This window comes from Monodelphis domestica, chromosome 1, assembly GCF_027887165.1.
Source record: "Monodelphis domestica isolate mMonDom1 chromosome 1, mMonDom1.pri, whole genome shotgun sequence".
NCBI lineage: Eukaryota > Metazoa > Chordata > Mammalia > Didelphimorphia > Didelphidae > Monodelphis > Monodelphis domestica.
In genome coordinates this window covers 269,423,580-269,440,064 of record NC_077227.1, presented here as the reverse complement: position 1 = coordinate 269,440,064, position 16,485 = coordinate 269,423,580, and the positions used below count along the sequence as shown (strand labels likewise).

The following is a 16,485-nucleotide window of genomic DNA, read 5'->3' as shown; positions in this document are numbered from 1 at the left end:
CTTGAAAGGAAAAGTTTTTAAAAATGGGATTCCTATGAAACATTCTATGCTAGATTCTGTTTTGTAATAAATAACATTAAGGAAGAAGCTGGGTTTAGACCAAAGACTTTATAAACTAAAAGGATGGTAAATACTTTTACCTTGATTCTCTGATTAAGCCCTAATTTCTCTTCATGCCACCATTTTTAATAAGCCTTAGTAATGTAAGGAAAAATTAAAACCTTCATAAAATCTGAAACTTTTAATAGAAAAACATCATAGTATAATCTGATTATAGAGAAATATAGGACCTGGAAAATACTTCAATCCAAAATTTCCTTCATTTCATAGATGAGGAAAATAAAGTAGATAGATCCATCCTAATTTGTTCAAGTCTAACAAAAAAAAAAAGAAAAATCAGAATGCAATGTCAACAAAAAACCTGCTAGAGGTATGTAACTGTGGATTTTTAGTATTTGAAAACACTAGAATGTTTAAAAAAATGTGAACATAATTCAAATATTTGCATATGCCAAATCAAGTTTAATTAAAACTGAAAACCACCAAAAATGCCCTTTTTAAAGGTAAGGACGTTATTCCCTAATATTAAATATGTATGGTGGAAATAAACATTCAGAAGGTATGAAGTCAAGGATGTTTGCAAACCAAGAAGAATTCACAAAAGACTTTTCTTCCCTTCTTTCTTTCTCTTTTTTGGAGAGGTGGCCACTCACCATGATTATGTCCTCAATCACTAGAACTGTAGTTCAGGCAGAGATCAGAGCAAGCAGAATTCAGAGCAATCAATCAGGGGTGTGTGTAAGAGAATGGGTGCAGTGAACAGCTCTGCAAAAACAGGTAGGAAGGATATGCATTTAGAGAGGAGGGGAAGATGTAGTGGGAGGAAAGACAGTACTTACAGTGTCATCATTTCTGAAAGGATTCAGTCTATTGTAAACGGCTTCAATTATACTCCGCCTAAATTTTAAAAAAGGCAGAAAAGTATTATTCTTATTTGGCAAAAGAAACAAAATAAACTTTTGCTCAATAACCATGTTAAAAAAACAATTGGCACAAATATTTTGACTAGGCAAATGATTTTACATTTAAGTATAATTTCCTACTTCCTTACCTTTAATAAATTAAGGACCACTTTTGATTTTCAATACCACAGATTACTATTTGAAGTAGAAATAATCTACATGTAGAATGTGGGATTCTTAATAAAAGGAGAAAAGGCGAAAAAAGTCAAGGTGCAAAACACCTGTTTTAAGAATCAAGGAATGATTTTATAGTCTTTACCATACAACAGAAATTTTTACTAGCTACGAATTCCATGTTAGTTTTGGCTTAGATATGATTAATCATATTAAATGATCATTTATGTATAGATTGCAAAGAGTTTTACAAACAAAAAACCATTTTGTCCACACAAAAAATGTTATCCTTCCTCTGAGGAACAGATCCTATTAATTACATTTTATAGATGAGGAAACTGAATTAGACAGAGTTTGAGTAACTTATCCAGTCATGAAATTAGTATGTTTCTGAGGTTGGATTTGAACTCAAGAGTTTCCTGACTATAGTCTAGAACTCTATATGCCTCACACCACACAGCTGCAAAATTTAATGATAAAGTTTAAATATTTTAGATTTCATTTTCTAGGCTCTTTTATGATGAAGACAAAATGTAAATTTAAACTTCAAAATTAGCCTTGGATTTGAGAGATAGGCAAATGTCCTATTTGAATGTTTCAACATAAAACCAGCAACTGTTACAAAAATCAAAATTACTCAAAAAGGTAAAAAAATTATCCCCAAATTCCTAAAATTAAACAACTTAAATAAAAATGTAGATTTAAAATAGTTGGAAAATAGGAGATAACAGTTCTGAAATAGGAACCCAAGAAATATGTACTAATTTTGCTTTTAAATACTTGTTTGTTGCAATAATGCATACCATAAAAAAATCCATTAAATTTACATTTTAATTACTTGAAAAAACTTTAGTATTGGCTAAAATATCATTTTTCCCTTGCATTTTTATTTTATTTTTAAATTTGATATTTTATTTTATCCTAAGAACATGCAAAGACATTTTTAAAAATGTGAGCCTTGAATCCTTCCCCTATCACTTGAGATGGCATGCAATTTGATATAGATTTTACATGTTCAAGTATACAAAATATTTACCCATATTTCCCCCCTTTGTGGTAGGAAACAGGAAGAAAAAAAATTTAAGTAAAAAAAAGTATGCTTTGTCCTGGATTCAGATTCCATCAGTTCTTTCTCTGGAAACAAATTTTTTCATTATGAGTCCTTTGGGATTGTTTTTGATCACTATTTTGCTGAGAATGACTAAGTCATTCACAGTTGATCACTGTACAATGTTGCTGTTATTATGTACAATGTTCTCCTGGTTCTGCTTATTTAACTCTGCAACAGTTTTTACAAGTCTAATAATAATAAAGATTTAAAATAGAAATAATCTAGAAAATTTGGATCCTTTTGATCCATTGTTACTATCTGACTAGAAAGTCTCAGCTACAGGAACAAAATCAAATATAGAAATTTGAAATGTAAATTCAACAAACCTTTATTAAGAGGCTCCCCTGTACTCAATGCTAAAGAAGCTGGATCACTTCCAAGATATAATACTTGCCCTTCAGGACCATATAGGGGAGTGTGACGGGCAGTGATAAATCACAAGTAATTATATAAAATAATAGATAAGCATATAAGAAAAATACAAGTAAAATGCTATTTCAGGTCCAAGGCAAGAAAAATTCTTGACTAGCTTAGAGGAAGCAGGGAAGGATCATAGATTATATCTGGAAGAGACCTCAGAGATCTTCTAGTTCAACCACCTACTTTTACAGATGAAGAAATTAATGCTTAGGGTGATCAAATGACTTGCCCAAAGTCACACAGGCAATAAATAATAGTCAGGATTCGAACTCAGGTTCTGACTCCAAAATTACTGCTCATTCTGCTGCAACATGTGGTTTCTGCTGGACTTCCTGGAGGAATTGGCATTTATTATAAGGGTTTGAATTAATCATGAAAAAAATGGGTAGGAAGTCAACACATGGCAGATTGGAGAAAGAATTCCAGACATAAGGAATATGATCAAAGAAACAGGCAGCAAAATGTGGAGCATGTACAGAGTCCTCAAAGTAATCTGGTTTGGTTGAAGCATGGAATACATGAAACAGAAACACAAGGAAAGGTAGGAAAAACTAGTGTGGCCTATCAGGCAGAAGAGTTTAAACTTTTTTTCAGCAAGCAATAGGGGATCATTGAAGGGTTTTAAACAGACTACCTACTGATGTGATCAGATATATGAATAAGGAAGATCAATTTAGTAGTGTTGTAAAGAGGACAAGAAAGAATAGAAATGAGAATCAAATGTATCCTTTTGTGTCAATTTAAGTGGAGATTTTAGGATAAAAGAGACTTAGTATCTGAATTTTCCACTTCAGTATTTAAATATCTATGTAAGTAGCTCAAAGTCATTGGCCAAAGTACCTGGGAAAATGGCCACCAGGCCTTTGAAAACACAATCTGAATAGATTCCAAAGAAGTTGGAAAGGAACAGGGTCAAACAAGTGAACAGACTCAACTTGGGATAGTAAATTTTGTGGGACTGTTAGAAAATATGACAATAATGCTTTATGTCTGTATACTACTTTAATTCAGAAAGGCCATTAAAACACATCATTTCAAATAATATTTAAAATTAAGTCATTACTTGAGCACTATGGACCACATTCTTCAGTGTAAACGGCAAGTATCAAAACCAAAACATCTCCAAAAGGTAATGTTTCATCAAATAACAAAATGCCCAAAATCAAAGGGCTCAGAAAAAATTTCTTACACACATGTCATTTAATAAACTAAATCAATCTTAAAAATAGTTGCCATCTTGTCAACTTTTGATAAAAAGTATTTTCTAAATTGTGATCATGGATCAACACATACAAAATATAAAACTTACTTGCTTGCCAAGTCACCCCCTGGAGGGAGGTTTGGGATGGTCTCAGTTGCTAATGTGCGCATCACATGGACTAAGTCTGGTACGCCTTCCCCCTGCTTCTTTATGATTTCTGGGAATCAGAAGTACTTTTTTTGTAAGTGCTATCCACATTGAACTTTAAAAGACTGAAACAATCAAAGATAGCTTAATATTTCTTAAAATGGCATTTATCATATCTGAGGCTTTCTATGCTGGTGCCAAAAGGAAGAAATTCATGATGAACTTTGAAAGTCTATGACAAGTAAATGCACAAAATGACAAGAAGGAAAAGGGCATTAAACTGTTATTTTCTAGATAAAGTTTAAAGAAGAATGATCAAGATTAAAATGAGAAAAATACACAAATATTTCATGTTAATTAGCATATTACGTAAGCAGGGGTTTTTGTATACAAATGGGAGGAACATCTTCTTAAGATGTCAACTAGTTACTTCTGAGTAGACCAACTCCTCTCTTTAGACTGGAACATGTTTACTGAACTTTTCCCTGTAAACAAAAACATTGCACAGCAGAGTTTTTAAAATTACAAAAATCAAAGAAATAATTTGTAATTGCCTTAAAATATTTTTTCATAACCTTAGCTATAACCATTTGATACTTAATATAGTAACACAAAGACAATGTTAAACAGCACACAACCATTTTAAGGTCAAGGTTCTACATGCTAAAACTCCACTTTTTATATGCGTCATCTAAAGACAATTAAAGATTTCACAAGCCACATGTTCTGTAACATTGGTTTAGTAAGGCTAATTAAGAATGAGCTTCCAACATATTATAATGATGTGTTTTATGTGAAAATGGCCCAAACTAAAAGGCATTTTTCTTATACTACTCAAAGAAATAATAAACCAAGATCACTGATCATCAAACTTTCCAATAAAGAGTACACTAATGATTATGAACTTTTTACAATGTGAGGCATGCATGTATTTTGCCACTTGTACCATAGACTGCCAAAGAAAAAATAATGCACACAGGACAGTAAATAAGTTCTTTAAATATGAGAAGTGTTCACTTTGATTACTAACAATATTCTAAATGCAGATCCATGCCAAAGGCAATATGTATGTATATTATCCATGTCAAATATGTTACATATATTTAACTGCATATTATATTTGAGTAAGTCAGTTATATAAAGACATTAGATGTTTTTGCAAGTTTTCTTCAAGAGATAAAGTTTTTCTCTTAGTAAGCAGTATTGTTAGAAGAAAAAGCAATCATCATCTTAGTTCTTAGCCAAAATAGGAATACCTTTGAAAGCAGCCATTTATACAAAAGCTCTTTATTTCCTTTAATCAGATGAAGTTTGTAGATCAAAATATCAAACTCCTAACACTAGGGCTACATTTTAGAAGAATTCTATTTATCACCAGATTCAGTAACTCACATGATTTAAGTGGTGAACTGTTATTTCAGAGTAAAAGCCCAAATTTTACCATCTAACTTTTATTGTCCAGAATTTTCTACCATTCTTAAATCTGAATAAAAAGCAAAGAGTTCAGATTTGGTTTGCCAAGTCCTTTATTGTATAATCTTTAACATCTAATATGGTCTACATAATTCTAATTCTAAAATTCTGCCATACAAAAATAAATGGATTTAGTGTTTACCTAAACTACACAATTTCACAACCTGATACATTTAACATACAATCTCCACTAAGTCAATACAATTATTTGGAAAGATAACTATAGATACAATGTGAATAACACTGATGACAAATTGAACCATTCTGTTGGTTTCAGTCATAAAAAATAAAAATAAAATAAAATAAAATAAAATAAAGATCACCTAATGTTTCAATGTAACTTGTATTCACTTTTTTTGTTATAAAGTGCAAAAAATACAGTAAAACAAACAAGTTCTAAAAAATAAAAAGTTGAAAAACATGGCTAATTATTCTCTGTTCAAAGTGGAAAGACTTAACTTATTTGACACTTAGTGTTATAAAAACCTTGTTAATTTTTTTCATAAAAAAAAAAAAAAGACCAAGAATGAAGTCTCTAAAGTAGCATCCCTTTAATCCCAGTCCCTAAAATATACACTCAAATTAGTACTGCAGAAAAAAAATATTCCTTTTAGCATGGATATTGATAGATGTTCCCCATCCTACCCCCAAACCTGAGGCAGAGTTGTCAAGTCATTTTAAATAAAAACAATAATAATGTCCAAAATATTAGTCTAGATACTAGAGTAGAAATATTACAACAATCCTGATTCATAACAGAAAAAATGCAAAACATTACAAAAATAACACTTAAATTTACTAAGAGATTAAAAGATTGTAGGGGCTTAGTGTGAATTTCTTGTACCTCTGGCTAGAAAGTTAATTTTCAACAAAAAAAGCTGACTGCTAGGACCATTAAATATTTAGTAGCAATGGAGAGTATATTAAAAAGAAGTCCAAGAAGTCTTTCTGGAAGCCTTTTCAAAAGTATTTTCTCATGTTTTGAGAGGTGTCTAAAGAGTCTCATCTAAGTAATTCAAATAAAGTTTAGCATTTCATAGCAATTGTTAGTATATGCCAGAAAAGCTTTCTAATGCATGCTTTAGATTTAAAAATTTACTGTGTTCAACCGAGACATGAAATTCCCTACTTTTCAGAGTACCTTCCTCTGATAAAATTAATGAAGAAAAAACATAAGATTTAGAGCCAGAAGAGATCTCAAGAAGCCAACTAGCCCAACCTGTCCCCAATCCCATTTTATAGATGAGAAAACTGAAGTCAAGGGAAGTGAAATGGCTTTCCCAAAGTCACATGCAGAGCTTGTTATTTAAACTCAGATATTCTGCATCATGCCAAGTATTATCCTGAAATTATCTTCTAGGTTGGTTAAAAAACTCCATATATCTTTTAATATTTTTTATCTTTCAAGTGAAGTTTTGACAGTTTCACTCTTTCTAAGGCATTTTAAGTAGCAGCAGTTGCATTATTTGCCATAGTAGCTATGTTTTGGCCTCATCAGTTCTACCTTGGTAGAAAATATAATTTTAAGCTAGAATATAAAATAATCTACATTTTAATAATAAAATAATAACCTTAATACAATAAAAAATTTCAAAGTATTTATCGGATATGAACATGAATATCCTACGTTGCATTTCTTGCTTGGTAATAATAAGATCTAACATTATAGCATAAAAAATCTATCTAAAATGAGTATCAGGCAATTTTATTTTGAAACAAAGTAAACAATGAATGGAAAGCAAGCAATGCCTATCTGAAATTTGTCTATACTTCATACTGCATCAAAATTCAATTTCTCAGAATAAGCAAAATTCTGGTCTCCCCTTTAAAAAGCCAGTAACTTAATTAAAATTTGACATTATTCTTATATAAGCACATAATTTTTATAATTTAATTCCCTCCTCCCTTAAATCAGTGATTCAAATAAATATGACTTGATTTCAAATTGAGTATTTTCTACACATATTAGGTCAGCATATTATGTAGGAATAAACCATACTTATATTTTTTAAAGGATTAAAAACCAAGGACCTTATTGGTGAGGAAATAAACTCACTGGATTGTATCAAGAACTACTTACTGAGTTAGCAATCAGTGCATACATGTTATTTACCACTATCAAGAAAGTAGTCAATAAAGATAAATGGCAGCCTTAAATTGGATAACATTAGAAATTTACAATTACTAAAATGCCAGACTGACCATACTTTTGTCAAAAAGTTAAAAAGAAAATGAAACTAAAATGCATGATAATTTTCATAATGTGGACATGATAGAACCTAACAGAATAGTGTTATCAATTTCAATGTTTACATGCTATTAGAGACCTTTAACATGCAAGTGATTACTATAACGAACCCCAAATGGCTTTTTTTACATTAATATAGTCATTCCATAGGCAGTTTGTCTACTTAGAGGATATTTTATGATCAATATAATATGTTGCATATATATGCAGTAATTAGTGTTCTTGGGGAAATATTCACTTAAACTGCAAATTGCAGTAACTAAAAAAAATTTAGAGTCTTTAAATATCCAAAGGCACTAATCAAGTTACAAGCAGTTCATTAGTGGTCTCAAAGTCATTTGCAATTTTATAGTACAAAATGCACCTGAAATCTCAACTTATTTCAACTAAAAATGAAAACAAATATTAATATAAGGCACACAAATACTCATGTTACTGCCAGGCAGAGACCCAGTTTATCTAAAGTCAGGCAGTTTATGCTATGAAACCCTGAAATACAGTTTGAGATAGAAACAGACATACTTTAAAATATAGTAGCACTTGCAGGTTAACTGGAGTTTTAGTAACAAAGCTATGATCCTTAAGTTATTTTTTTTTAAGTTAGTTGACCGAAATATATTAATATACATAGCTTTTCACAGAGAAATGGCACTTGAATTACCATCTTTATAATTCACCTACTACTTTTTATTTAACTTATGCCAAAAGTCAGATTTTACTGATAGTTACTTCTGCTAATGAATTCACAAGGAACTCTGAAATGTGTACATCTTTAGCCTCAAGAGGGGGGAAAAAAATCATCCTAAACAATTTCCAGGGTCACAGTTGCTGTGGTCTTATTTCTAGAAGTATTTTAGAAGGATATATATATATAAATATATATATATTTATATATCATACATCTACATGACTACTACATAGGTGCCTTGTTTCACTGATGTACACTAGACATCAATAGCACTTAAAGGTTTAATTAAAAGCTAATGTGTCAAAAGGTTCATTGTTGTAGGGTTTCTCTCTAATAAAGTTACTTATTTTTTTTAAATGATCCACCTTCTACTCTGCTTTCCAGGTACTTGTCCAACTCTGTCTCTTTCTTCACTGCCTCTGGTGATACTCTTGGTGCATTTGGAAAACAGATCAATATCACACTCATGTTGTCTCGACTTCCCTGGGAGAGAAAAGAGTTTGAGAAAATATTCTTGTTTCCTTCCCACCCTCCCCTTCTTTGTAATTGTTTCATAATTCTATGAAACTTTATTATTATGTCAATATAATTATATTCAAAACAAAAAAGTAAATTATGCTACTCATTAGTAATCTTTTTTGGTTTTTCCTCAAATGAATCCTAAGACATTGGCAAAAAGTATTACAGATTTAAGTTCCAATAAAACTAGTCATTTTTAAAACCCCATATTATGAAAAGATCCAAGTTCCTATATTATGGCTTACTTTAAATAATAGTTGATAAAAAGAAACTTTCACACTCTAATAAAATTATAGCATCAGGAAAGAACTTAGCTTATTAGCATTCATTATCACAAGACTTGATATGAAATCACATATAAATGTGAAGATCTTTTTTATAGACATATAATTGCTATAAATTTGCTGAAAGTTATAGCCAATATAGCAAAATACTGAGGCTAAAAAGTGGATGACATTAACTAAAAATTGAAAAACCAGTTCATGACTTTTTAAATGGTTGGTTTAAGTTCTGGAAAACACATCCTAGTTTAAGTAGCAACATTTATGTAAGCCTATTTTTTATATTAAAGAGAAAATGTATACTCCACAATGAGCTTCCTCAACATACCCATCATTTTTAAAATTTTAAAATAAAAATATTAGTCCAATCATATGTGAAAAATGGCTCTTAATATGAATGTAAAGAAAATTGTTATTTTAAGCCAAATACCCTTGAAAATACTTCAACAGATATGGAGAACATGGAAATTGACATACTGACTACTTTTTAAATAGAATTAAAAAACTTGAGACCTAGAGAGATTGAATGATATGACCATAGTCACAAAGTTGAAGTATGAACCCAGATCCAGACTCCAATAAGTACCTAATCAAGCTGTTGTTGCATTAAATTTTTTTAATTTTAATATGTTCATCAAAAGCTAAAAATTCATAATTGGCATAGGCATGTAGATCATCAGGTGTTATTTAAAATTCAAACACACACTAGTTTGATCGGCTGTTTTAAGTTCTTTAAATCAAAAATCAATTAGAACAAATAAAGAGTCTGTGTGTGTATTTAATATTTTTTGGACCTATGATTTCATTGGGATGGGGAATCTCCTCTAGGTGAAGAAACTGTGGTAATTTACAGTCTTGGAGAGTTGTTGGGTGTACTGAGAATTTAATAACTTATCGAGGGTCAGGGCTGGTATATTTGAATGGAAGATTTGAATCAAAATCTTCCTGATTCCAAGGCCAGTCCTCTAACCATTATACCACACTGTCCCTTTTAAATTAATAACTTTTTAAAAATTATATTGATGTGTTTTTGCATGTTAAAAGAAAACCATATACCATCTCAGAATAGTTCTGCAAAATAGGTATTTTAAAAGCAAATCTACAAAATCATTAGTAAGAACCACTGATATTAAAATCTAATTGAGAATTCTGAAATAATTTTATTATATCTCTAATAAAGATATCCAGATAAAAAAAAATGAGCAAGTAAAAAAGTTTTTCCTTCAAGTTTAGCCTCTGCTTTTGAAAGGTATTAATGTAACTTGTGCAGTCATTATTCTTTTACCTTAGATCATCTGCTAAAATTCTTGCACCAATAACAGAGTTTATTTGCTACATGAAAACTAATGCTTTTACATAAAATTTTAAAACCCAAGTAAATGTAGTTATTGAGAACTAAACACTCTACTATCACATTACTGCAAATTATGGTGCTACATTTCTCCTATTGACAACCACATTGAAATTTTAACATTAGCAGTTGGAGGTAATTGCCCCAAACTGTACTAAAAACAATTTCTGAGACATGCGGATTCTAAACTGAAAACAATGTGTTATAACTAAAATAACATGAAACAGCTTCTCTATTTTTAAAAATCTAGCTACCTTATATAAGCAGGTGTCCACTACTTCATTGCATACTTTCTCAAGGTCATCAGTGACTTCAAGTCTGGATCTTACAAAATCACAAAGCTCTTCATTTCCCATAACATCCCAGATACCATCACACGCAAGGATGATGAATTGATCATCTTTTTCGGATCTTTCAATTTCATAGACTTCTGGCTCTGGTGAGACAAGTTGCTCTGTAGGACCTTTACCATGGACACATTTATAATCAAAGTCTCCAAGTGCCCTAGATACAGCAAGGGAGCCATTCACACGCTGAATCATTACAGAACCACCTGCATTCTGAATACGTTCTTTTTCCAAAGGATTATTTGGTTTGTGATCTTGTGTGAAGAAATGAACTTTTCTGTTCCTACAAAGTAAACCTCTTGAGTCGCCACAGTTGATGAAGTATGTATGTTGGGGAGAAATCAGGACACCCACTGCTGTTGACCCACTTCGGTCTGCACCATGTTTCTTCTCTGATATTATTCTCATATGTTCATCAATCTGCAGAAAACCTGTTCTTATTCCATTCTTGACATTTTCCACTGAAGGTGGTCCTTCAGAACTTTTAAAATCCTGGTTATTTGTGATGTGATCTAACAAATGCTCACAGCAGTATTTGGCAACCTGGGAACCAGCATGCCCATCATACACGGCAAAAAATGACCATCCATCAAGTCCACTTGGCAAACCAATCACAGCTGTATGCGCATCTTCCATTTCAACTCGCCAACCTTGCATACTGCTTAGCCCATAGCGTAGTCCATTACCTTGCCCCTGGGCATTATGCTTTTCCATCTTTGGCTTATCTAAAAATGCCCCCATTATGTCTTGGAGCTTTAGTTCTGAGGAAGAAGAGAAAATGCAATTAGGATACTTATCAAATAATTGCTCTTACAAACAAAATATGGTTTTAACTAAAAGTTTTTGCAAAGAAACTTTTAAATCTGACTAGGTCTTCATGCTTTTTTTGTGGTATAGAACTACCAGGCTCCTTAACTGAACCAGCAAAATCAAAGACTGTGGGGAGCACAGATATGTATATAGTTTTAAATAAATGGTCCTAACTAATCATGATTAAGGGGAGAAATGGGAAGCTTTTAAAAGAATAGGAAATCAACACTAAATTCATAGATTACTAGATACAAAATCATTTTAGTCCAATTTCCTCATTTCATAGATGAGGAAAATCAGGAGTAGATAGATTAAGAGACTTAACAAGGTTGCACAGTTAGTTAATGGAGATATAAACAAGATCTGAGTCCTAGTCTAGTGTCCTTTCTATTTCACTATGATGCCCCTTGCTGCCTCAGAGGCATCACTGGGATATGGGCCCCAGATCTCCAATACCAAGAATACTACTAGACAATGCTGTAAACTCTTCATTTAGAATTTTAAATAGCATGAAAATATGCTAATTTCTCCATGGTATTAAAATTTCATCTAGCCAAGGTGGGGAGACACAAGCTGGGTCAGACATTGTGATTAATTAAAGGTACTCTCCCCATCCCCAACACATACACAAACACACACACACTTACACTTTACATATATGCATGCATACATACATATTGACAAGAAAAAGGAAAGCCAAGTAAAAAATTAAAAGACATACCCTAACAATAGTATAGTAATTTTCTTTTAAAAGGACAGACCAAATTACTATTTATATGTACTACTCTAACCACCATAGGAGCTAATTCTTCACTTTACCTCCAAACTACCAAAGTACTGAAGATGCTAAAAAAGATATAGTTAAAAGAAACAATAAAAAGCATTTGCTGAAAAGAACTGTAACTTTTGCTTAGTAAAAGTTAAAAAACATAAAAGGAAGATTGAATGTGATTATAAGGATAACATTTCTCAGTAGTAGCTCTATTGGTCTATTCAGATCCTACCAACTTAGAAACATCTTCCTTGGTAAGGATTAAGAAGCTATCTTGGCTAAAGGAATAGTTCTCCTCTCCTCTTTTCCTATCACCTAACTCCAGTGACGACTGCACAGGAGCTTCCCTTCTCTTGGAAGGAGGCTTTTCCTTCACTGCTCTGGCTAGGCTCTGTGAATTGAGTCTCTTAACAGTAGTGATGAACTCCACTAATCCAAAGAGCTGGTCCTGATATTCAGTTTTAATTATATATTTATATGGTTTCACCTTATCTCAACACATAAAAATGGTTTAAAATATGAATTCATTCAATTTTAAGTTATGAAAAGCCTACAACATACTCATCCTATGAATAGATGGGCTTTAATTATTTAATCCAACAATTTAATGATATGCATAATAATTATGGTACATGTTAATTAGATATAAGTAGTAATGGAAGTTACTTCATCTACTCTACAATTTTCTGTGGGGCTAACCCCACCCTACAGTTTTTTAATTAGTAAAACATAGGGTTGGACTCCCAGATCTAACTGATCAGTTCAGAAACATGGAACCTACCAATTTATAATCTCCCAGGTTTTAATAGTGCCCAGACAGGTAAGGGATAGTTTCACAAGGGTGGAGAAAGAGTATATGACAGAAAAGGCTAGTTCTAAGAGCCAGAATCCAAAAAAGGCTTAGAAAAAGAGGAGGGGAGAAAGAAGTAAAAGGCAAAAGAGGAGTATGAATGAATGACTTTTCCCATTTCCATAATACTGCCAGGAAATGCTTTCTTATGCCTCCTTAATTGACTATGGCATTCCCCACAATTGCTGTTCTAAATTTTCCCTCTTCAAGCCTCCCATACTACTCTTTCACTACTTCTCATCTCATCATTTACTGAGAAGATAGAGGACATTACTCCTAGTCTACATCTCAAAACCCCTTTGTCAACAACCTCTATTCTCTCCTTTACTCTAACCTTTAATTATGAGGCAGTTCTTCTGCTGACCCATCCCCTAACAGATTGTCCCCAAAATTACTTCCCCTCTTATCCCCAATTTCTCCTTATCTAATAGCTCTTTTCTATCCATCAACAAATATATCTTGGTTTTGCCCAGCATTAAACTGCCATTTGACGCCATCATCCTCCCAAGCTATCTCTTTGTCTCTCTCTTGCATCAAAGGCCTAGAAAAAGCTACTGACATTCATTACATTCACTTTCTTTACTCTCTCTATAATTGAAAACTCCTGCAATCTGGCTTCCAACCTTATCACTCAATAGAAACTACTCTCCAAAAATGTTTTGTCACTTAACTGCCAAATTCAATGAACTTTTCTCAGTCCAAATTATTCTTGAATTCTCTGCTACACTTGATATAGTTGACCACTTCCTCCTTCCTAGATACTCACTCTTACACTCTAGGTTTAATGGGATTAGTTTTCTTTAAGGGTTTTTTTTTTTTTAATCCATCTGGTCACTCCTCAGTCTCCTTTACTGGATATCATTCAAATTCATATAGATCCTCTGTGTGAATCTCTAAAACCTGTTCTGGACCCTCTTCTTTTTCTATGGCAAGGATGAATAATGTTTTTTTTTTCCTTTCTGTCATGGATCCCTTCAGCATTCTGGTGAAACCTATGGACCCTTTTCTCAGAATGATGTTTTTAAATGCACAAAAATAAAGCAAAAGAAACAATTACATTGAAATACAAGTTATCAAAATATTCTAAAAAGCAACTTCATGGACCCCAGATTAAGAACCTCAGCTCTACATTCTCCTCAGGGTTCTGATCAACTACTAAGGATTTAATTATTATCTCTATGTAAATGATTCCCAGATTCTATATCCAGCAGTTTCTCTTCTTAGCTCCAGCCCCACTTCATAGCTGCATATGGGATATTTCCAAATGGATATTCTATAGACATTCTGAATTCAAATAGCTTGAGTTATTCCCCCCCCCCAAAAAAAACTACCCCTCACCTGAACTTTCCTATTTTCATAAATTACCTCCCCATCACTCCAATCAATGAGGAATTACCCTAGGCTCCTCACTCTCCCTTACCCCCCCCCCCCAATCCACATCACATTCACCCAATAAGTTGTATTTGTTCTCTTCCATCCACTCAAACAATGGTCACCATCTTAACCTCATATCTCACCTTAACTACTGCAAGTTTCTTAGCTGGTTTTCCTAGCTAAAGTCTCTCCTCTCTCTAGAGAATCTATCCTCCACACAATTGATAAAGTAATAGTCCTTAAGTATCTTTCCAGGCTTTTGACACATTATTCTACTTCATGCACTCTATTCTACAGTCAAACTGTTCTATTTATTGTTCCTTGAATGTGAAATTCCATATCCTATATCCAAGCCTTGCACTGGCTTACCATATTCTTTCTCCATACCTCTCTTGGTTAAATTTCTTTGACTTCCTTCAAGATCCAATATAGAACACACCTGTCTTGATTGGAATGCACTCTTTCCTCTCATCTCCCTCTTAAAATTCCTAACTTCCTTCAATTCTTAGCTCAAGCACCATGACTTTTACATGAGGTTCTTTTTATAACATGACTTCCAGAGAACAGATGATTAAGCATACTACCACCTTCAGACAAAGACACGGTCAACAGGGGAATTTGTTTTCCTCGTCTGTGAATATCTTCACAGGGTTTTATTTTTCTTTTTAATGAAGGAAAGGGGATATATATATATATATATAAAATAAATGCTTGTTAACTGAAACTAAGCTATAATTTAATTAACTTGTATTCACTTTGTACCTATTCTCTAAGTTGTTGTCATTCTGTCTCCAAAAGCCCCACACCAATCTCCTTGAAGACATGGCTTGTTTGTTTCTTTTTAAATCAGTGTTTCTAAAGAGGAGCACATTGCCTATACATAATAAGCTCTTAGTGAATGTTTTTGGTTTCTCTTCCTTTCAACACAGTCCCTGATATTCATTTTAACCTGATTTTATCATTATAAAAAATTGGACAAGAGAGACAGGTGTTATTTGAGCCCTTAAAAGGGGCAAGAAAAGAATATGGTAAAAGAAAATTTTCATTTTAAAAATGTTAAGATAAATCTTGCCACTTTCTCTTCTTTTGGATTTTAAGAACATAAAATGGGCACTTTTAGCTACAAGAGATCTCAAAGATCATTCAGTCTAAAGGTTTTTAGTCTTTTTGTTTCGTGTAATGAATCCTTTTGCCAGTCTAGTAATTCTCATGAATTCCCACTCATGCAAAAATGCATAAAATATATAGGATTACAAAGGAAATCAGTTAAAAAGAAAGTAATCAAAGTATTAAAAACAAGCAAACAAAAGCCAAATTTGTCTAGCCCAAGTTAAGAACCCCTAATTCTCTTATTTTACTTATTTGCAAGCTAAGATTCAGAGCATGAAGTGATTGACCCAAGATTACACAGGTAGTCAATAACAGGGCTGGAACCTAAACTCGGGACTATTTATTCACTGGTATATATACCAAGTTACCACCTCCCTTGGTTGCTTAGAAGCTTGTACTATTTCGTGGCAGAGCTGGAATTAAAACCCAATGGTCTTTCCATTATACTTTACAACATCATTTAATTTAATTAAGGACCTATCCTATACTCTCCCATTGGGAATATTGAGGGATAGGAGTTAAACAAGGATAAATTAGTAACCAATAATTTATATAGAAATTTAAGGGATGTTTACAGATAAGCTCAAAACAAGTTGTTCAAAGTACATAAAAGATATGTAAAAGGTGTTTTATTTTTGTGTAGCACT

General features: G+C 32.4%; 1 protein-coding gene across 4 annotated transcripts in view; it reads right to left on the bottom strand.

Moving 5' to 3' along the window:
* The window catches only part of PPM1A (protein phosphatase, Mg2+/Mn2+ dependent 1A), a 66,026-nt gene that overhangs the window by 6,996 nt on the left and 42,545 nt on the right, over positions 1–16,485 (bottom strand). For all 4 annotated transcript variants that reach the window (XM_056810850.1, XM_056810851.1, XM_056810849.1 and 1 more), the window contains 4 exons: positions 10,830–11,683; positions 8,790–8,907; positions 3,977–4,085; positions 900–957 (listed from right to left, as the gene is read on the bottom strand). In XM_056810850.1, the coding sequence (XP_056666828.1) occupies positions 900–957; positions 3,977–4,085; positions 8,790–8,907; positions 10,830–11,663 (1,119 nt within the window). In that variant the 5' untranslated portion in view covers positions 11,664–11,683. The remainder of the gene's footprint in view (positions 1–899; positions 958–3,976; positions 4,086–8,789; positions 8,908–10,829; positions 11,684–16,485) is intronic.